This window comes from Phycodurus eques, chromosome 14 (assembly GCF_024500275.1).
Source record: "Phycodurus eques isolate BA_2022a chromosome 14, UOR_Pequ_1.1, whole genome shotgun sequence".
NCBI lineage: Eukaryota > Metazoa > Chordata > Actinopteri > Syngnathiformes > Syngnathidae > Phycodurus > Phycodurus eques.
In genome coordinates this window covers 15,817,182-15,839,607 of record NC_084538.1, presented here as the reverse complement: position 1 = coordinate 15,839,607, position 22,426 = coordinate 15,817,182, and the positions used below count along the sequence as shown (strand labels likewise).

The 22,426-nt window shown below is 42.4% G+C and overlaps 1 protein-coding gene across 4 annotated transcripts in view; it reads left to right on the top strand.

Annotated features, from left to right (window-relative positions):
- Window positions 1-22,426, top strand: part of scaf8 (SR-related CTD-associated factor 8) — a 62,848-nt gene that overhangs the window by 29,066 nt on the left and 11,356 nt on the right. The window contains exons 3-21 of one of the 4 annotated variants that reach the window (XM_061696540.1): window positions 7,652-7,696; window positions 8,025-8,186; window positions 8,263-8,419; window positions 8,517-8,644; window positions 8,794-8,970; window positions 9,702-9,781; window positions 9,867-9,978; window positions 10,399-10,530; window positions 10,761-10,870; window positions 11,030-11,223; window positions 11,317-11,417; window positions 11,616-11,729; window positions 11,916-12,072; window positions 13,832-13,962; window positions 14,198-14,339; window positions 14,930-14,977; window positions 15,061-15,282; window positions 15,371-17,099; window positions 17,783-18,307. In XM_061696540.1, the coding sequence (XP_061552524.1) occupies window positions 7,652-7,696; window positions 8,025-8,186; window positions 8,263-8,419; window positions 8,517-8,644; window positions 8,794-8,970; window positions 9,702-9,781; window positions 9,867-9,978; window positions 10,399-10,530; window positions 10,761-10,870; window positions 11,030-11,223; window positions 11,317-11,417; window positions 11,616-11,729; window positions 11,916-12,072; window positions 13,832-13,962; window positions 14,198-14,339; window positions 14,930-14,977; window positions 15,061-15,282; window positions 15,371-17,085 (3,927 nt within the window). In that variant the 3' untranslated portion in view covers window positions 17,086-17,099; window positions 17,783-18,307. Of the gene's footprint in view, window positions 1-7,651; window positions 7,697-8,024; window positions 8,187-8,262; window positions 8,420-8,516; window positions 8,645-8,793; window positions 8,971-9,701; window positions 9,782-9,866; window positions 9,979-10,398; window positions 10,531-10,760; window positions 10,871-11,029; window positions 11,224-11,316; window positions 11,418-11,615; window positions 11,730-11,915; window positions 12,073-13,831; window positions 13,963-14,197; window positions 14,340-14,929; window positions 14,978-15,060; window positions 15,283-15,370; window positions 18,308-22,426 lie in introns of those variants that run through there. The other 3 variants (XM_061696539.1, XM_061696541.1, XM_061696538.1) reach the window with 3 other exon arrangements.

Below are 22,426 nucleotides of genomic sequence, written 5' to 3'. Positions count from 1 at the left end.
GGACAGCCTGCCTCAGAGACCCCAGACTCTGCTTCCTCATGGAAAGGCGTGTCGGTGGAATTGTGGAGGTCTTCGAAGTATTCTTCCCATCGGGTCACAACGTCCCGAGTCGAGGTCATCCCCACTATACACAGTGTTTATGGTGCACTTCTTCCCCCTCCTCAGACGCTGGATGGTGGACCAGAATTTTCTCGAACCTGTTCGGCAATCGTTCTCCGTGGCCTCACCGAACTCCTCCCACGTAAGAGTTTTTGCCTCAGCAACTACCAAAGCTGAATTCCGCTTGGCCAGCCGGTACCCATCAGCTGCCCCAGGAGTCCCACAGGCCAATAAGGCCTGATAAGACTCCTTCAGCTTGATGGCATCCCTCACCGCTGGTGTTCACCAAAGGGTTCGGGGATTGCCACCACGATAGACACCGACTATATTACGGCCACAGCTCCGGTCGGCCGCCTCAGCAATGGAGGCGCGGAAGATGGTCCACTCAGACTCAATGTGCCGGGCCCGCCTCCCATGAGATGTGGGTGAAGTTCTGGCGGAGGTGGGAGTTGAAACTCCTCCTGACAGTGAATTCTGCCAGACGTTCCCAGCAGACCCTCACAATACGTTTGGGCCTGCCAGGTTGGACTGGCTTCTTTCCCCACCATCAGAACCATCGTTATTTGCCAAGTATGTCCAAAAAACACACAAGGAATTTGTCCCCGGTAATTGGATCCGCTCCAGTACGAAAACAGACAGTCAATTGACAACACTTTTGAGACATAAAGACATTGACAAAAACAGTCACTGAGCAATAAAGGGTTGCTAGTTATCTGGTAATGCCGGTACAGTTTTTATTTTTATTTTTGTTTGACAATTGTGCAAAAAGATACAGAGTCCTCTAACACTTTGAATGACTAATATAGCAATATCCGGTGCAATGACCATTGTGCAAGCGACGGCAAGACTTCAAGCGAGTAGTGCGATAATCTGGGACAATGTTGATTGTGCAAATGTTGCAGATACTCCTCAATCAGTGTACAAATGGAGCAGATGCTACTCTGGCATGAGTGGCCAGTATTGATCAACAACAGATATGCAAATAGTGCAGCGTGGCGAGACTACTACAGTGAGTGCACGAGTAATATATAATTGGCCCGACAGCAAACTCATGCGGCCGCAAGTCCGACGACACGACCAAAAAGTCGATCATCGAACTGCGACATAGGGTGTCCTGGTGCCAAGTGCACGTGTGGATACCCTTATGCTTGAACATGGTGTTCGTTATGGAGCATGGAAGTCCAACAACAGAACACTACTCAGGTTCTGATCGGGGGACCGTTCCTCCCAATCACGCCCCTCCAGGTCTCACTGTCATTGCCCACATGAGCACTGAAGTCCCCAGCAGGACGATAGAGTCCCTGCGGGAGCGCTCTCCAGTACCCCCTCCAAGGACTCCAAAAAGGGTGGGTACTGCTGTTTGGTGCATAGGCACAAACAACAGTCAGGACCCGTCCCCCCAGCCGAAGGTGAAGGGAGGCTACCCTCTCGTCCACCGGAGTGAACCCCAATGTACAAGCGCCGAGCCGGGGGGCAATAAGTATACCCACACCTGCTCGGCGCCTCTCACCGTGAGCAAATCCAGAGTGGAAGAGAGTCCAAACCCTCTCGAGAGGACTGGTACTAGAGCCCAAGCTGTGTGTGGAGGTGAGCCTGACTATATCTAGTCGGAACTTCTCGACCTCGCACACCAGCTCGGGCTCCTTCCCTCCCAGAGAGGGGACGTTCCAAATCCCGAGAGCCAGCATCTGTAGCCGAGGACCACCCAGCTCACAAAGAACCCAACCCCTATGGCCCCTCCCACAGGTGGTGGGCCCATGGGAAGGGGGACCCACGTTACCCTTTCGAGGTGTGCCCGGCAGGGCCCCATGGGTGCAGGCGTGGCCACCAGGGGCTCGCCTTCGAGCCCCACCTCCAGGCCTGGCTCCAGAGTGGTGCCCCGGTGACTTGCGTCCGGGCAACGGAAAACGCGATCCAATAATTTTTCTCATCATAGGTGTCTTTGGAGCCGTGCTTTGTCTGGTCCCTCACCTCGGACCTGTTTGTCATGGGTGACCCTGCCAGGGGCATAAAGCCCCAGACAACGTAGCTCCTCGGATCATTGGGACACACAAGCCCCTCCACCACGATAAGGTGACGGCTCAAACAGGGGAAGACAGAATTTGACGGGATTTGAACCCCGGTCCTCAGAACTGTGAGGCAGATGTCCTTACCAGTCGGCTGCCGTGCCGCCCAATAAAACATCTAAAAATACAAATTTGCTCAAACTTATATGTTCACATGGAGTACAAAAATAAGGTAAAGTGCATGTTAAAAAAATATTTGAAAAGATTGATTTTAATATTAAATTGGTCAGGTTTACATGACCTGGAAGTTTGGTGACAAGCATCAGTAAAGTTAGGTTCCACAATCAATCTATGATTTACTAAGATCCTAAACAGCAGGCAGTAATTTGTGTGTTCACAGATTGCACGGGCTGTTGGTGGCCATGTTGCACATAATGTACAAAGATTGCAATCTTTTACTAAGATCCGCAATAAAATGGCACTATATTGCATATTCAACTCACTCTAAAGCCTGTCGAATACTGAGATGCAGCCGAACCCGACTGGATTCTCACGCAGTGTGCAGGGTTCCTTAACTATTTTAATGAGTGGCTTGTCACCCTGCCACTGGTTTTGCAGCGAATCAGAATTTGAATCACAGTTGCGCAATGTTGCAACGTCGCAGATTACAGCCAATCAAAATGCACATAAGCTTTCACACTTGCTAGTAATAAATACATTTGCAGGTTTTAATTTACAATTTGATTTTGATTCTTTAGGTTGCAATTCGATTCGGTGATTCTTTAGGTTGCAATTGAATTCTGTATTGATTTAAATGCTTCAATATGGATTCAGTAAGTAGAAATAAACAATAAATTACGAGTCAGTTTTGACAATTTTGAAATATTTATTTTTGACATGATTAAATTACATGATGCTTTGCTGAAATGCTTGATAGTTTAATTTGAATCCCATTAAATTAAAATTAAATGTTTCGCCTGGCCGTTCATGTTTTCTTTCAGGAATTGTCTTTACATTGGCTTTACAAATTCTGCCTGGGTAATCAAACATACAGTGGGTACGGAAAGTATTCAGATCCCTTTAAATTTTTTACTCTTTTGATATATTGCAGCCATCTGCTAAAATAATTTGTTCATTTTTTTCTTCATTAATGTACATACAACACCCCATATTGACAGAAAAAATGAATTGTTGAATTTTTTGCAGATTTATTAAAAACGAAAAACTGATATATCACACAGCCATAAATTCCGACCCTTTTCTGTGACACTCATATATTTATCTCAGGTGCTATCCATTTCTTCTGATCATCCTTAACATGGTTCTGCACCTTCATTGGAGTCCAGCTATGTTTGATTATCCTGATTGGACTTGATTCGGAAAGCCACGCACCTGTCTATATAAGACCTTACAGGTCACAGTGCATGTTAGAGCAAATGCGAATCATGAGGTCAAAGGAACTGCCTGAAGAGCTCAGAGACAGAATTGTGGCAAGGCACAGATCTGACCAAGGTTACAAAAAAATTTATCCAGCACTTACGGTTACTAAGAACACAGTGGCCTCCATAATCCTTAAATGGAAGGCATTTGGGATGACCAGAACCCTTCCTAGAGCTGGCCATCCGGCCAAACTGAGCAATCGGGGGAGAAAAGCCTTGGTGAGAGAGGTAAAGAGGAACCCAAAGATCACTGTGGCTGAGCTCCAGATATGCAGTTGGGAGATGCGAGAAAGTTCTAGAAAGTCAACCATCACTGCAGCCCTCCACCAGTCGGGGCTTTATGGCAGAGTGGCCCGACGGAAGCCTCTCCTCAGTGCAAGACACATGAAAGCCCGCACGGAGTTTGCTAAAAAAAACACCTGAAGGACTCCAAGATGGTGAGAAATAGGATTCTCTGGTCTGATGAGACCAAGATAGAACTTTTTGGCCTTAATTCTCAGCGGTATGGGTGGAGAAAACCAGGCACTGCTCATCACCTTTCCAATACAGTCCCAACAGTGAAGCATGGGGGTGGCAGCCTCATGCTGTGGGGTGTTTTTCAGTTGCAGGGACAGGGAGACTGGTTGCAATCGAAGGAAAGATGAATGCGGCCAAGTACAGGGATATCCTGGACAAAAACCTTCTCCAGAGTGCTCAGGACCTCTGACTGGGCCCGAAGGTTCACCTTCCAACAAGACAACGACCCCCAAGCACACAGCTAAAATAACAAAGCAGTGGCTTCAGAACAACTCAGTGACTGTTCTTGATTAGCATATCTGGAGAGACCAGAAAATGGCTGTCCACCAATGTTCACCGTGCAACCTGACAGAACTGGAGAGGATCTGCAAGGAGGAATGGCAGAGGATCCCCAAATCCAGATGTGAAAAACTTGTCATCATTCCCAAAAAGACTCATGGCTGCATAAGCTCAAAAGGGTGCTTCTACTAAATACTGAGCAAAGGGTCTGAATACTTGTGGCTGTGTGATATTTCAGTTTTGCTTTTTTAATAAATCTGCAAAAATTCCATTTTTTTCTGTCAATATGGGTTGCTGTGTGTACATTAATGAGGAGGGGAAATTATTTAAATGATTTTAGCAAATGGCTGGAATATAAGGGGGTCTGAATAGTTTCCATACCCACTGTATGAACACAACTATTTGTTTTCTCATTTACTAAATAAAAGTAAGGCTGTGAATTTAAAAATAAGAGCAAGTAAATAAAAAATAATTACGTGCTCAAATTAAGTGCTTAACTTCTGAATAATTCTTTGAAAAAAAACTAGCAAAATACGGATACTTCATTTTGATCATATGGGTAGAAGCAAAATCATGCATTGTAAAAATGCATTATACATGGGTAGAAGTGCTTTCCAGAATTTTGAGGTCAACTTTGGGGGTGCGTATTATACATGGATGCGCATTATAGACAAGAAATTACGGTACCTTTTTGATCAGTGTGTGGTTAACAATATAGTGCAACATAGAAATAATTGAAAACACTATTATAAAGAAAAAAACCATTAAATGCTTATGTTAGGTTTATTGCTCATTAATTTAAAAAAATGAGGGGAAAGACGAGGAGGATTTTAGCTACTCATTGAAGAAGAGCATTCCTCCATCATAACATGGGGAAATTCTGATTCAGGTGTTTTTTCTTTTGTCGTTTTTTTTTTTCTAATTCATTGGTTGATTGTAGCACAACAAACCGATCCAAACTTTACTTTTTCTGTTAAGAAAAAACCCAGTCATACGTATCATTGTCATTTAAAAGATTAATTTCTCTGTTGGCCAATTTGCTGCACATTTCTTTTGATCATTATTTTTACCGCCGAGCAAAAACAGTTGCATTGCGTGACGCACAGTCAATGAGAGTTGCACAATGCACAGATCTTTCTGCTCATCTTTGAAAAGTGCTACCTAACAGTAGTAGCAGGAGCAGACAGCGTCAGCGTACATCCAGACGTTACCAACAGAGTTGGTGATTGTCACGTAGCGCGAGTAGTAGCACAACATAGGTCCTTCCGTTCATCTATATCAGACATGCCCAAAGTCCGGCCCCCGGGCCAAATCCGGCCCGTGTTCATATTTTCACTGGCCCGAAGCCTCTGTCATAAAATCAATATGTGGCCCAGCAGTACAAAATACATGCGCAATTTTATATTTCACCACAGGGTGGCTGTAAACTTGTGGCCGAACTCTCGTGGGGCCATTTTGCGGAATATCTTTTTTTGCCCATTTGCAAAATGGCAACTGGAAGTACGAAAAGGAAAGTTGATAGCGAGGGCCGCCGTTTCCAGGTTAATGGAAGTCTGAATATTTTTTCGCTGAGTTCAGAAACAACTGCGTCTGCCTAATTTTCCAAGAAACTGTGGGTGTGTTCAAGGAGTTCAATATAAGAAGAAGAAGAATCACCATTTATTGTCATGAACATGCATATAAAGAGGCAATACCAGACGAAACATGCTAATTACGACAAAGTAACTGGGAACGAATGCAGTGAAAAATTTAAGCAACTGGAAGCTGGTTTAACGGCACAGCAACACTTTTTCACAAGAGCCAGTGAGTCAAATGAAAATGCAACAAAGGCAAGCTATGAGGTGGCAACGCTGATTGCCAAGCACTGCAAACCTTTTACTGAGGGGGAATTTATTAAAGACTGTGTGATGAAATGGTGGAGAATATTTGCAACAGTTCGCCAATGTTTGCCTGGCTCGTAGCACTTGGACAATTCTTGGCAAAAAAGGGACAACCGATGCCAGAACTAACCAATCCTGTTTGGCTGTCTGATTTTGGATTTTTAGTTGACATAACCCGACATCTGAACGCCCTGAACACGAGTCTTCAGGGGCAAAATGCATTGATAACCCAACTGTATTCACATATTAAAGCCCTTCGGACCAAGCTGCTACTTTTCCAAACCCACCTGTCACAAACGCAGCCTAATACCACACATTTCCAATCTCTGCAAGAAATAATGACCTGTTTTCCAGCGCACAATATCAGTGAGCAAATGAGGAGGTATGCCGCAAACATCTCATCTCTAACTGAGGAGTTTCAACAGCATTTCTGGGATTTTGCAACTATTGAAAATTGATCCGGTTTCTGTGGATCTCAGTGACGTTCCATTGAGCTGCAGTGTGACACGGAGTGTCGCAGCCGGTACCAATAACTCCCTCTTGTCAACTTTTACCAGCAGCTGGATAAAGAGCTTGTTTGGCTCGACATACTTGTATGAGAAGACATTCTCTGTCATGAACATGAATAAGAACCGCGTGAGGACAAGACTAAATGACTCCCACCTGCGTGACATCTTGTGCATTAAAACCACCGCTTTTGAGCCAGACCTGCCCCATTTACTGCAGTCAAGATCTCAGTATCACCCTTCACATTAATGCAAACATGTTATTTGTTGATTCTGATGAATAAAGTTTGAGTTTGAGTCAAATTTCATAAAAATACTTTATTTTGCATTTAATATTTTTTCATTTTAACCTTCATTTATCCAGGTCAGGCAGTTATCAGATCTACCTAGCAGCAGACAGCATAGTAAAACAAAGTAAAATAAAAATAAATACAGAAAAGCATTCCCCTCGTGGGTAGCATGTAAAATTCAAGCTGGCCTGTATGACAATTTTTTTACGTCAATGTAGCACCTGAGCCAAAAAGTTTGGGCACCCCTTGTTTATACCAAGACCGCAAACCGAAAAAATACGTAACGAGGTATTTTTTATTCTATGAAAATTGTGTATGTAACCCGAATTGTTCGTAACCAGAGGTGTACGTAAAAAAAAGTTCCACTGTACTTTATTCGTCAAACCACATTCATTCATTGCCTCTGTCAACAAGGAGATGAAGTGATTCAGAGGATCTGCTGTTTCAAAATGTAATTGGGGGGGGAGTATTGCAATGCATTGATGAATCCATATTTAACCCACCCCTAAGGAAATGGGATGTGTGTGTGATTGCTATTCTGTGTTGTTGATTTCTTTGAATAGCCCTAGGTTAAGCTTTATGCTTTGTGCTTAATGCTAAGACACTGCTGTTAACAAATGTTTCCCCTCTTTACAGTTCTACAAGCATGTTGTCCAGAGTGTGGAGAAGTTCATACAAAAGGTGACTTACAGGAAACATTGTAAAATTTTAAATTTACTGATAAGTGTTGAAATAGGTTAACTCCCTGTAAAATATGCACTCACCTCCAAAAGTATTTGAATAGTCTTGCTGGTTACTTTATTGCTGCCATTGACTAAAAAAAAATGTAGTTTTACATCAAAAGATGAATATGAGACAGATGCAAGACATCTTTTATTTTCAGTTATTTACCTGTGGATCTGATAAATGACATTATTTGGAACAAAACAAAATGTAACATCTACTTGCCATGCTAAACTGTGAACATATATATATATTATTTTTTCTTAAACTTTTTTTGTCATGACAGTGCAAACCAGAATACAAGGTCCCTGGATTGTATGTTATCGACTCAATTGTGAGGCAGTCACGTCACCAATTTGGCACAGAGAAAGATGTGTTTGCCCCACGCTTCAGCAAGAATATCATCGCAACATTCCAGCATCTCTACCGTTGCCCCTCCGATGACAAGGTTTGACTGTTTGCCTTTATGTCTTGCAATGGCATGTTATTTGTACTTTGATCTTCCCAAACATTCATGTTTCCAGAGTAAGATAGTGCGGGTCCTGAACCTTTGGCAAAAAAATGCTGTCTTCAAGAGTGACATCATCCAGCCTTTGTTGGACATGGCTGCAGGGATTCTTCCTCCGAGCGTTACTCCCGTCATGTCCAGCAGTGCTGCCCCTGTCAATAACACCACACCTGGTCAGTCAAAGAATCTGCGTGAGAGTCTCATATGTGGAGATTATATGTTCAATTATGTTCTATACCTTTATTTAACTGTTTTTCTCTTTGTATTAAGGCACTCCAGCCACCCCAGCTACCCCGGCCAACATCGTTCAGGGACTGCCGGACTGGGCTTCCCAGATTACCAACACAGACACTGTGGCAGCTGTGGCGCAAATCTTACAAAGTCCTCAGGGGCAACAGGTTGGAGAAAATACTGTTCTGTGCTGTAATACATATGGTCTCTTCCGAATAATGAATTAAAAAAGCATTCCTGCTGACTTTTATGTTTAGCTGGAAAATATTTTGTATTTATGCTTCAGAGTATTTGAAATATTTGTTTCTGTCACCAGCTTCAGCAGCTTGTACAAAGCCTGCAAATGCAGCAACAAAAGCCTCAGCCCTCACTGCTTCAGGCCTTGGATGCTGGTCTGGTTGTACAGCTGCAAGCTCTGACCGCTCAACTCACTGCAGCTGCGACTGCTAACAGCCTCAACCCCCTGGAACAGAGGGTCTCCTCTTTTAACAAGGTACTACTTCATCCGCCATAAGTATTAATAGAGTGAGTTCCCCCCTTCATTGCGGGAGTTACGGTCCAGGTCCACCCACAAAAGGTGAAAATCTGCAATACAGAGACCATGTAAACATGTACACGGATTAAAACACACTTTTTAAACACATTGTTAACGTATTTGAACACAGAAAAAAATTTGAACCGTCTTGGCCACGGTCCACCAGGTGAGTGCAAATGTGTAAGCAAGTCTCCTGCTTGCTTAAAGTTGCACTGAAGTCATTTTCGTGTTTTGTTTCTAAATACGTTAAATATGTTTGAAGAAAAGTGCTGAAAATGTGCAAAAGACTCAGAATAATTTAGTACTTAATTGCTGAGATATTGCTTAAAACTCGTTTTCACCATCTCACCTGGCCGGATTTTTTTTTATGTCACGGGGAACTGCACAAGAGTCAGTCTTCCCCCACTATATAAGTAACGAGCGCCATCTATGGGTATTCACCAGAATTGCGAGTTACTAGTAATAATAGCTTGGCCTATTTCTTGCACTACTACACCATACATCGTGCACACAGCCTCATAACAGCCCAAAACACAGCTTTCCGACATATATCGAGAATTTCCATGATAAAAATTGGAAAATTAGACAACCCGTGTATGCTTAACAGAAAAATCTGCAACGTAGCGTGGAATTACTTTATTTCTCCCTTTTGCTACTTTCATGACAAGTTTGTGCCTCTTTGTTTTCAGAAACTCTTAGGGCAGTTTGACTTTGGGAATGACTCTGAGCGTGGTGAAGAATCCAAGAAGGAAACATCATCCTCTCAGCTGTAAGCTCACGATGTTTTATCATAGAGAACAATTTCGCTGAATACATTTGGGTGTGTCTAAGCCAGGTTGTTGGCCGCTTTGCAGGCCTATGGTGTCAGAGCCCATCAACAGCTCACTGTTCCACCAGCTTGCAGAGCAGCTGCAGCAGCAGAACCTGGAGCAGTTTCAGAAGCAACTGCTGGAGCACCAGCAAAAGGTAGTTAGACTCACACAAGGATAGCGGGTGTGGTTGTATTTGACTTTATTTTTGATGTGAGCTCCTTAGATAATAGATTAATTTAAAAAAAAAAAAAACGCAGTGCAAAAAAATCTTTCTCAGGTTAAAAAGCAAGAAAAAAACATTTTAAATAATGCTAAGAAATACTAAAACATGCATTTTTAAGCAATTCTTTTAATTTTCATCCTTGCATTAGAGCAATAGCTTTCGTTTTGATGGTATGATGTAATTTTGTGTCGTGTTTCTGTCAATGTTACTGTACATTGTGAATATTTAAAGAAAATTATGGATCAAATTGAAATTGCGATATTTGTCAGAAAAATCGCAATTAGATCTTTTACTAAAATCATAGCCCTACTTGGAATAATTAACGTATACACTGATGATGTATTTTTACAGGCTATGAGCATAGATGGACAGGACACTCTATTTGGACAGGAGAACTCTGTTATAACTGCTCAGGGTAGCAGTCAGCCGCAGCTTCCTGAGCCAGAGACCAAGATGGACGACTCCATAGACAACCAGCAACAGGTATCAAAGGCCATGTGACTAGACTGTTTGGAACTTGGAAGTTTAAAATCCATGTGTTTTTATATGGATTATTTCAATGATTCCCAACCACTGTTCTGAGCACATAAGTGTGCCATGAGAATGAGAATATGAGCATTTACGATAAAATAAATAAATAAATAAATAAATATTGCGACGACACATAACAAATGCATTTGCGTTAATTGAACTGTTTTGAATTGATCCTCAAGGACATGGATCTTGATGAGGGCCCGGATGGAATGGAAGAGGATAACTTCGAGGCAGAGGACAAAAAGACAGCTACGACCCGCTCCAGAACACGCTCAAGGTCACGTTCTCGGTCAGTCATGACTATTTCTTCGCAATCAAAACAAATGTTATATTGACATTTTTCTTCTCTTAACAGAAATTTTCATCTGACACAGGCTTGTTTCATAAATAACAAAAACAGAAAAGATAGTTGAAAACATTCCGATAACCTTTGTTGGTGTCTCTACAGGTCTCCCAAAAGGAGAAGGTCCAGGTCCCGATCTGGCTCCCGGAAGCGCAAGCATCGTAAGCGGTCGCGCTCACGCTCCAGAGATCGTAAGAGGAAGACGTCACGATCGTACTCAAGTGAAAGACGTGCCCGAGAGCGAGAAAAGGAGCGACAGAAGAAAGGACTGCCTCCTATACGATCTAAGACTCTTAGTGGTAATTAAACGACATTAATCTTGTTTACTTGTTTAGATCAAACGCTTAGTTTTGTATCAATAATAATTGTTTCTATTTGTACCCTTTATCTAGTGTGCAGCACAACGCTTTGGGTTGGCCAGGTGGACAAAAAGGCTTCTCAGCAAGACCTCACAAACCTGTTTGAAGAGTTTGGACAGATAGAGTCTATAAATGTAAGAAGACATCTTGTCTAACTGAAGTGTGATAGTGTCAGCACACCCTCACTCCCTCTCATTTCATGGTTCCATGCACCCCATACTATTTCTCCTTTTTATGTTGTTGAAAAATTGTGTTACGGTTACTTATTGAATGAATATCGGTAGGTTGAAGTCACGTCTTGTCATTTTATTTGACATCTGTGACCTTTACAGATGATCCCTCCAAGAGGCTGTGCCTACATCTGTATGGTTCACAGACAGGATGCCTACCGTGCACGCCAGAAGCTCAGCACAGGTTCCTGCAAGATTGGCTCCAAGATCATCAAGGTACACTATGCTGCCTCTATGCTGTAATTTGATTGAATGCAATACCATTTTACCCATGGTTTCTTTGTAATTTAATTCTACGTTGACCTCTAGCAGTGGAACCCGGGATGGCTTGATGTCTTTATAGATTCTGTCTTTGAAAGTTTCTTTGTTCTCTTCCCGCCTTCATTGTGCTTTTTAATGCAGATTGCTTGGGCCTTAAACAAAGGAGTAAGACAAGAGTACAAGCAGTTTTGGGATGTGGACCTTGGAGTCACCTACATACCTTGGGAAAAAGTTAAAGTGGATGACTTGGATGGTTTTGCTGAAGGAGGAATCATTGATCAGGAGACTGTCAATGATGGTGAAATTTCATTCATTATTTATCATTTGGCAGAAATAAGTGATGGACTCAGATATGGGTTATCTGAATAGAATGGAAGAAGCAATTATAAAAAAACAAAATATATCAAGTACGGCGGTAACTGAGGGTGCCACCTTGTCTGCAGACTCTGTATTGTTATGCTGCTGCACAAACTAGTTCAGTCTGCTTTTCATCACCTTGAAATGTCGTTTGTCGATAGTTGTAAACCAAGCACCCCCTTTATTAGTCCTGCAATCAAAAATACAAAAGTTATGTACATATTTACAACATCAGACAGAGCCTTTGTAGAATAAGAGCAACAATGTACTGTATGAATAATAAAAACATACATTGCTGGCATCGTGTGGAATCCTCGCATCTGCAAAAGCACCACTTCTCAGGAAAAAAAAAAAAATGGCATGTTGAGTCATTTACATAGCATCATCAGAGAGCAATCCATTTTGAACTCTTTATATTGGTCAATAATTTTTTTTAAATAACAGACCCATGTGGGGACTGACCAATAGTAGAGATTTGTTAAAAAAGATGAAATTGACCAAATTTAGACATAGGAGGTTTCCACCTAACGCCAGCAATATGTAGTGAATAGCCAAATACATGAATAATAGATACTATATACTGTGAACCCTCACTATTTGTACTATTCTACAATTCATAGTTTACACCCTAAATATACCACAAACAATGATCCCAAAACACTTAAACCTTTCACCTATTCGCTGATTTTTTGAGAGAACCTATCCCCCGTTATTTGCGGAAATATAATGAGCTCAGTTACTCGCAGATTAGTGCTATCCGTGGTTGGGCCTGGTCCCTATCCCCGCAAATAGCGGGGATGCATTGTATATCAAATATATCTATCTTCAGTTTGGTACTTACTGTACGTTATTTATTTATTTTTGCATTAAATTGAGAAGTTTACCACCCTGCTTTTTCCTGTGTCAACCCCACAAGGCCTGCCTGTAGGACTTCTACTGGAATCTTCCAGCTGGTGGCCAATGGCTTAGAAAATGGAGCCTTAGCAGGAGCAGTGTGTTTAGTTGACAAAAAAGAATGCAGATAACTGCAAATAGGGGAGTTATTCAGCAAATAGTTGTCCCACAGAAAATATCGCGAGTAGGATAGGGAATGCAGTGAACCTCTGTTTATTGCGGGGACCCACACGTAATAAGTGAATGTGTGATAAAGACGAAATGAAAAACATTTTATTTTTTATGTAGTTTTGCCCCTCCAAAGCACTTTAAAACACACTTCGATTTGTTAAAACACATTTCTTCAAGTATTCCCCACCGTGTGTTCTCACTCTGGCTTATACAGTTCCCCTAATAAGAGGCGCAGCGTGCTTGCTTCAGCTGCTAACCCAGTTAAAGTGTACTGTAAAACTGACACATTAAAAAAGAAAATTAAATACTGTATATTTAACCAGAATTTTTACCCATTTATGATAATTATGAACCTTCAAACTGCTACTTTAATGCACACTTGCCTGTATACTGTATAAACCCCCAAAAGATTATTGCTTAAAAATCGGCAATATAGAAGGCGCATGAATGATTAACCGCAATATAGTGGGGGTTTGCTATGTTGGCTACACTGCACAGTGAATGTGAATAGTCAGCAGCAGTTTATGTAGCAAATAAATGTATGAAACCAGAAATATTAACTAATGGCAGTGGAGTAGCAACGAACACAAAAGTAATTTTGTTCAGTAAAACTCAAGCTTTGTTTGTTTCTTCAGAGTGGGACACAGCTAAGAATTCAGAGGCAACCAAGGATGCTATAAGCCAACCACTAAGCACTGAGACAACAGCAGCATCGAACAGCCAGAGTGAAAGCTACAACCAGCAGGTCACCATGATGCCCGTGCAGGTAATAGAGATGCTGATCATCACCAAACCTATGGTTGTTGATATGATTACACTCTGTCCATTCCCTTTCTTCTATAATTCTTCCCACAGTCCACATTTCTTTATTTGCACAGTAGCCAGACAACGCCTTAAACTGAGGGTTCAGTTAAACACTAAATGAAAATATAATAAAAAGGTTTTGGTAGCATTGCAACTAAAGCAGGAATTTTTTACCTGCTGTTCTCTCTCCTACTCAGCTACCAGTGGCCCAGGCTGTTCCTGGTCCAGTAGGCTTGGTGCCCCCTAACTTTCCTGTCAGTATGAGCATTCCCCCGCCAGGTTATGGACCACCACCACCGTTCCTAAGGCCCAGCTTCAATGCCTCACAACCACCTCCAGGTAAATATTTGTAAACTCTGCTATTTAATGAGCGGGCATACACTGATGTGTTGCAGATATATCCGCAATAGGTGATATAGAGAGACCATATGAAAACTTGTTTCATGGTTTTACCCCCCCATGCCTTTTAAACATTAAAACGTATTAAAGTCCACATAAACTTAGTAAAACACACCTTGCAAGTATTCATTAGCACCTGTTTTCACTCGCTCACACAGTTCTTCAAACAAGAGGCAAAGCGTACTTGCTTCAAACTGTCACACAAACAGCTGCTACTTTAACACACAGAGGCAGCAACATATTCAAAAAGAGCATACAATAGTACAGCCATCCACGGTTATTGATCAAAATTATACGAAAATGACCCATTTGGTCTGTGGGAGCAATGCAGAATGTAACTGCACAAATGTGGTACTAAATTGAAAGCACAAAACGTTTAAGTTCGGCTCGCCTGTCTACTGTAAAAACCCATAACAAAACGGTAAAAAGGTCCACCACATAGTGGGGGCGCAAATTATGAACCACGATATAACAGGGGAACACTGTACTTAAGATACCTAGCATATCTTGTGTTTCATTTTGTCCTCCAGGTTTTTTGCAGGCAGCACAGACTGCAGCCATGGCCACAGCACCAGCTTGTAAGTGTTAGTTACGTGATTGCCTTTTGACTCATGCGTGAATATAGCAATCATTTTGAGCGGTCTTTTTTACCCTCCTGTAGCTCTAGTGCGGCCTCCAGTGGCTACCAGCCAGGAAACAGTGAAGGAAATACCTTTCAGCTCTATGATCCCGACAACCAACTCTATGCCTCGTGGCTTCATGTCCTCCGCTGTCCCTGGACCCAATGTGTTTAATGCGGTGGGAGTTCAAAGTCAGCACTCGAGTGACAAAATGCCACCTTCTGCTAAGTGTTTGGATGGGACACAGGAGCTCACTCTTCAAGGTGGAGCAACATGAACAGATACATTGATAGATGTGTCATCACGGATGGAAGGTTACATTAACATGTTGTATGTGATCTCCTCCCCTAGGTATGCATAATGCAAATCGCAGCGGAATGGGCCTCCTTGGGATGCAACCCACAGCCTCCCTTGGCCACCCACTTCACCAGCCTGGAATGGCGGGACAAAGAATGCCTGGAATGCTGCCGCTCGACGTGCGTCCTAACCTCCTTCAGCCCGGGGCTGGTGCTCGCTTCCCTCTCCTCCTGCAGCAGGGACCCGGCCAGCAGGCTGGTGGGCTTCTTGACGGCTCCCTTCAGGCTCAAGCCCATGTCAGGCCCCCCTTCTCTCAACTAGACCCCTTTCACAGGCCCCCTCATCAGGCCAATGATAATGTGTCCAAGACAGAAGAGTCTTCTTCAGGGGCTGACGAGGGTAAAGACCAGGACTACCGCTTCCCCCCAGTGGACAAGCAGAGTACAGGTCTGCTGAGAACACCTCCACCCGAGCATCGGGCGCCCCTTGGTGGTGTTGGGGCAGGAGGCAGGCCCCCATTGCTACAAACACCAGGAGCTCAGCCAGCCAGAGGCACTCTGCTCGGACGTCTGCAGGCTCTCGCCGGCTTTACCCCTGATAATCACTGGAACCAGTCGAGGGGGGACTTTGATGAACGTGACGGAATGGATCGCCCCAACCAAGGGCAGCACTTCCCTAATCGCTTTGACAGCCGTCCCGGAAATGCAGCTTCCAAAAATGTCGGTGGGCCTCAGCCGTGGAACCGTGGCGGTGGCGGCGCAACCCCTTTTGAAAGTGACCTAGATGAACGACGATCCCAGTGGGACAGGCAAAGGGACAGAGATGAAAGAGATTTTGACTTCAGGAGAGAAATGAATGGAAACCGTCAAGGCCGTGAGCGGGATCGAGAGAGGGAGCGAGGGCGAGACCGTCCCCGGGAGCACGACAAAGACCGTGAAAAAGAACGAGAGCGGGAACGTGGCAACTGGACGCCTGTTCTCCCTCTACCAACGCCACTTCTTCCTACACCACCTCTCAACCCCGTTCTGAACCTGAATCAAGGGAAGCTGCTCACCCCGCTAAAATTGAACACACCCATTCAGTCACGATTCCACTCTCCCCTGCTGTCTCAAGCTCAGGCCAAAGTGCCTCAGTTAGGTCAGCAACCCCCACCGGCTCCTTTTCAGTTAGCAGAGCCAAAAATGTCCAGCCAAACAGCAGAGGTGGAACCACAGAGGAACATCGCTTCTTTGCCCGAGACCCCTCAATCACAATCCCCACCTTCAGCCCAACTTGACAACAAGGCTCAGAGCCAATTGCCCAGTTCACCCGCTGAGGCCCCATCATCAACGCAGCCAGAGACCACTCTACTCTCTGAATCACACCACCAAGCCTCAGACCAGGCCTGTCCCCAGACGACCAGGTCCTCAGACACTCCGAGCCAGGCCTCTCCTGTGGGCCTCACGCAAGTTGTCAGCCCCCCTGAAGAGATGAGGTACTCTCTGGAGGAGCACCTAAGCCCACAGGAGGAGACTGAGGAGGTCTTACAAGAGAAAGCCCCTTCTCCAAAGGCGCAGTGGCTCAATGGAGCTGAGATGGACAAAAGCACAGTGTTCAAGCCCACGCCGGACGTGTCTCCTGAGCCCACCAAGTCTGCGCTTCTTGAGAGTGAAGCCAAGCAGGAGCAGGCCGCGCCTCCTCAGGACGTAGACATTGTACAGAGTGAGGCCGTGGAGGAAGCTGCGAGTGACCCAGTGCTAGACACTGACACACACACTGAGGGGACATAATCATCACTCAGTAGGTAACAGATCATTTTGTACAGTTGTCTCTTCTTCTCTGTACTCATGTCAGCAAAGCATCACCTCCACACGGGACACGGCAAATAACGACTCACAAATACCAGTGTATTTAGAGAGCTAAATAGCTGACTTATTCATAGATTATTATTTTCTTTTTTTTGTATTTTGTTTCCTTTTTCAGTTGTACTGCCACCACATTTTATCAATTTATCCTATCGACTACCCAAATGTTTGGTTTATGAGGGGGAATGCGCTTTGACCTTCCTATGGAAGACAGGATGACATCATGGCTGTTCAGCAATGGATTGAATACAATTGCACACAATACTTAAAAATGGCAGTTGCGGGCTCATTTCTGACAACTCCTTTTAAAATGCTGCTGCAACGTTTTTAGTGAATGCTTTTAAGGTGTCCTGTGTTTTTTTACACACACATCTTAGCCTACCAAAACAGTAAGACAGTTACTACTCTTCAAATTGGAACCATTTGAAATAAAACCATGAACATGTTGTATCCCCAAATCAATGTATGTAATCTGTTTCTAACCATACAGTGAAGCTGAGCAAACTAACACAGCATGGGGAGGAGTAATTGATAAGAAAATGACAGGAGGGATGTGCTGGATGTCTGGTGCATATTGTTTTAGTGTGAAATAAACATTTGTCTCCTTGAACACATGCTTTAGGACTGCTTTTCTGACCCAGGACCAGTGGAAACACTTCTTTCCCCACTCACACAAACACACACACGCTGTATGCTGTCACTTCAGACAATTTGATGTTCTTTGGAACTCAAATTGCAGCTATACCATCCATCTACAGAGCACTCTGGTGGATGGGGAACGCGGGACATAGTTTTACATTATGGATGACTTCAGCCTGTGTTTTGCTTGGTGACTGTTGCAGATGATTGGATTGTGCCTTTTTGAACTGACTCTTTCAATGCTACTTTGCAATACACACCAAACTGTGTGTGTGCTACCTGAACAGAATTAGCAAAACTTTGACGTGTGGTAGCTGGAGAGTTTGTACAGCACACAAGCTAGAAGAGACTATATACTTGTTCTGTGCATGCAGCCTTGTAGCCTCCTGTTGTGTTCAACTTCATGCTTGTAGTGCTTTTCTGTTGAGTCACACCGCTAGAGATGCTTAGGCTACTGTTCAACTGCAGGAGATGTGATATTAAATAAAAGTTGAAGGTGTATCAGATATTACTACAATTTCTTATTATTGTCACGAATCTAGATTTTAGGGAACAACTATCATACACCACAGTGAACCCCCATTTCTTGCAGAGGACACACCCGCAATAGGTGAAAATAGAGAGACCATAATAATTGTTACAGCTGCAGTTGTTCTAGTACTCTATGAGTAAAGTTTAGTTGTTCTCGCTCTCTCTCTCTCTCTCTCTCCCTCTCTTTACATACAAAACTCCACTAAAAACGTATTTAAACATGTAATCTTATTAAAGCACACTTTTTCCAGTTTTCCTTATTGCCTGTTCTCACTCAGTTCTTCAAATAAGATGCAAAATCTGCTTTCTTCAAGCTGTTAAAAAACAATTACATTAAAACCCTAAAATTTGCAACCAAACCATGTTATTTCGTCTAACAAAAGTCCGCAAGCTCAATGCTAACATATGATGTGAAATGCCGTGACAGACTTAACGGAAATTAGCATAGCTATTACGGAGGTTTACTGTAAAACTGACGCATCAAAGGAAATGCAATTAAACATATTTAAACCCTAAAATGTTCAACCAAATCATGTGAATTTATCTAACGATGGTCCGCTAACATATGATGCGAAACGCCGTAGACTGGCTAACGGAAATTAGCATAGATACTAGAGAAGTTCACTGTAAAACTGACACATTAAATGAAATACAATTAAACATATTTAAACCCTAAACTGTCGAACCAAACGTAATTTTGTTTAACGAAAATGCGCTTGCTTAATGCTAATGTATAATGTGAAACACCATAGACCGGTTAACGGAAATTAGCTGTTACAGAAATTATAAACCTTCAAACAACTGCTACTTTAGTGCACATTGGACCAGCAACACATAGAAACAGAGCAAATAACAATACTCTAATATTCTCTCTGGTCTGTAGGAACAATGAAAATAAAAATGCAAAATCTATTTCATCACACTGAAGGCGTGTGCTCTTCTTGCTGAGTCTCTTCCAGTAGACCTCAGTACTGCTTGGCATTTTGCGGCACAACATGGTACTACACTGACGGTGAACGACTAAATTCGGATTTAGCTGTATACTGTAAAAAATGCGTTTTTAAAAAACGATCGTTTAAAAATTGCGATACATTCGCAGCCGTTTCCGACTGTACAGATGAGCAAAAACACAACCACCGATACAATTAATCACATCCCAGAACACAAAAGGAATACATTTTGACACTTATCTATAAAGGTGTATTTTACCACTGCCTCTTTGCAAATGTCTTGCTATAATAATAATGCTATAATAAGAAAACAACAGCTCAGGGAATACGGCTGGTTTGGGGTTAGCATTCTGTATCACAGTTGTAAGATGCATAGGTTTTCTCAGGGTATTCTGGCTTCCTCCCACATTCCGAAAAGATGCATTTTGGTACGTCGACCACCTTAAATTGTCCAAAGGCGTGAAAGTCAACTCCAACTCAATCGTGATCCGAATGAGGACAAACACGATAGAAAATGGATGGTATTAGCAACACAGAAATAAAGCTACAATATGCTGGCTACCGTATTCACCTCTTCAGTCGACACAAGAGCTGAGCCAGCATTCATTCGGACCACAAGGCCCTCTATACTTGTAATGGCCCGGCATGCTATAATAAGGAAACAATGGGATTAGTTTAAATAACACACAGTGGTAGAGGAAGATTCATTTATTTGGAGTTCCTACCCTTAAAGCCACACAAAAAGTATATATATAGCAGATACATCATCAAAAATTCAAATTTGTGGCTCCCTTTGTCAAAGTTCTTCCATAAATCTGTAATACCTCAAAACAATTAGTCAACTAGATAAATCCTTTCCAAATGTGAGTTGTATACTTTTTTTTCCCCTATAAAACGTATTGGAATGAGTTAAGTGATTAGATTATATAGCAGAGTGCTATAGTGCTCCGGTGCCGTCATTAGTGTAGGTAGCACTTTAATAAAACAGTGCAATTATAACCTATATGCAGGCAGGTAATTGATGGGAGCCTTAAGACGTAATGAGAAAGTGAAATGATTTACTACCTGCTCATGACGAGGCAGTGACACTGATGGTTTAGAGTAGATTGAGCAAATGAACTAAGGCAGGAAGTTAACGTGGATGAAGATCTGTAGTTGACTGCGTTTGAAATAGGTCTTGACTGGCGCATTCTCACAGCAGAGCTGCTGAAGTGAAAAGAAGCCACTGGCCTCTTGCAGAATCATTTCCTGGTTTGACCGTTAGAGGTCAGTGTGGTACCATGTAGCAGACAGCCATTACTGTGAAAGAAATGGTGTCTCCACACAATTCTTTAGTATGATAAGGTATAGAAAACTGCATCGCTGACATTAATCATTTGTATAACTCTAAGGATTGTGTGATAAATGGATTGAGCTTCTTTTGGTTGGGAATGTTCCGCAGCCCTTTTGTTTTGCTCGCCACATTCTTAATTGATTCAAGCTTTCGATTAGTTGAGTAACAGCAGCCGCGTTGCAGTATATCCATATCATCATCATCCCTAGTCTGGAGAACAGGCGAGGACGTTTGCTGGAGCATCCATCATTCTGCATACAGGAGAGAGGAATCCTCTATCTTAGTTCCAGCAATTATTCACCACCATGGGGGTGTTTAAAACTCTCTGCTGGAGCCTCTGCTAGGATTATCAGAACCAGCAGTTTCCCAACCTTTATTGAGCCAAAGCATATATTTTACATTCGACAAATCCTATGGGACACCACTAAACAAAACTGTCACAAAAGTGGATACACATTAATTGGCATCCAGTGGAAGTGGAATTGTTCTGTTTCTCACTACAGATCCTTGGCATAGATAAACAAAGATACATTACTTGTAGTTGGTTGGAAAATGATTAATTTCCAAATATTGTATATTTGTTCATCCATATACTGTATGCCAGTGATGAATAGTGACCTGCAGAACAATTAAATGCTCTTCCATTAGATGAGGAAAGGTACAAAGCCCGGGTGCTGTGATAGCGTTCTTATGTAATATATGTGACTTAGCTCAATAAAGATTCGGGAATATTACTCTAGAACAGGGGTCTTAAACTCATTTTCTTCACGGACTTCAGCGTTGTTATGGTTTCCCTCAGAAGGCTGTTATCAAACTATGTAAATAGATGTCACCTCAACATTATGGAAAGAGATTTAGTAGGGAAAAATGCTAGTAATATGTGAAAAGTGAATAAAATAATTTAAAAAATTCACATCAATGGGGAAAAGAATCTATTTAGTAAAAAAAACATGCAGTACACACTTAATTCGTCCTAGTGGGCCATAAAAATTATGTGGTGGGCAAAGTATGTCATTACTTTGTAGTTGGTCAAAGTGATCATCAAAAAGCAGCAGTGGTTTTATTCCTAAAAAAGTAGATTCATTGTAAGCCACTGGAACACCACATTACACACAGTTTGAAGTTCTTTAAACATTAGCAATGTGTGTAAATACAGGAATAAAACAGTGTTCTTATTGATTCAATTAAAATATACCGTAGGTTAAAAAAAAGATACGATATGTAAACTTTCTAAAGATTAAATGCAAATGTATTCTAGTGTACTTAAAAGTTAAATACATCTGAACTGTACTTAAGAACGTATGGTGTAGCTATCGCTTACCTCATTGGGGTCATGCGTCACAGCTGACTTTGGGCGAGAGGCGGGATACACCCTCGGGGGGTAAAAGCGACATTGTGAATTTCTTTTTGATAAAAAGTCTCTGACATTCCGGAATAAAATGCACAAATGATAAAGAATAGCAGCACACTTAATATCCACTTGTCACACTGGTTCAAATCACACAGAGGTTTTAGTGGGCGCTTCTCTCATGCAACTGCTGAGAAGGACTTTTTACAAACATGCAAACACCGCACAGGAAGGCCCTCGCTCAAATTCAAACTCAGAACCACATGACTTTGGGACAAATGTGCTCACCGCTTTCTCACCATGCTGCCGAGATGGGACACTTAGTGAGAAAACAGGTGTTTTTTAAAGTTATTTGAATGAATTCATATGACATTAAATACATGTTACAGGATGTCATACTGTGAGATATCAGATTGACACAATTGACGCACAGAAAAGATCACAACTTTAATTTGTGTCGTTCAT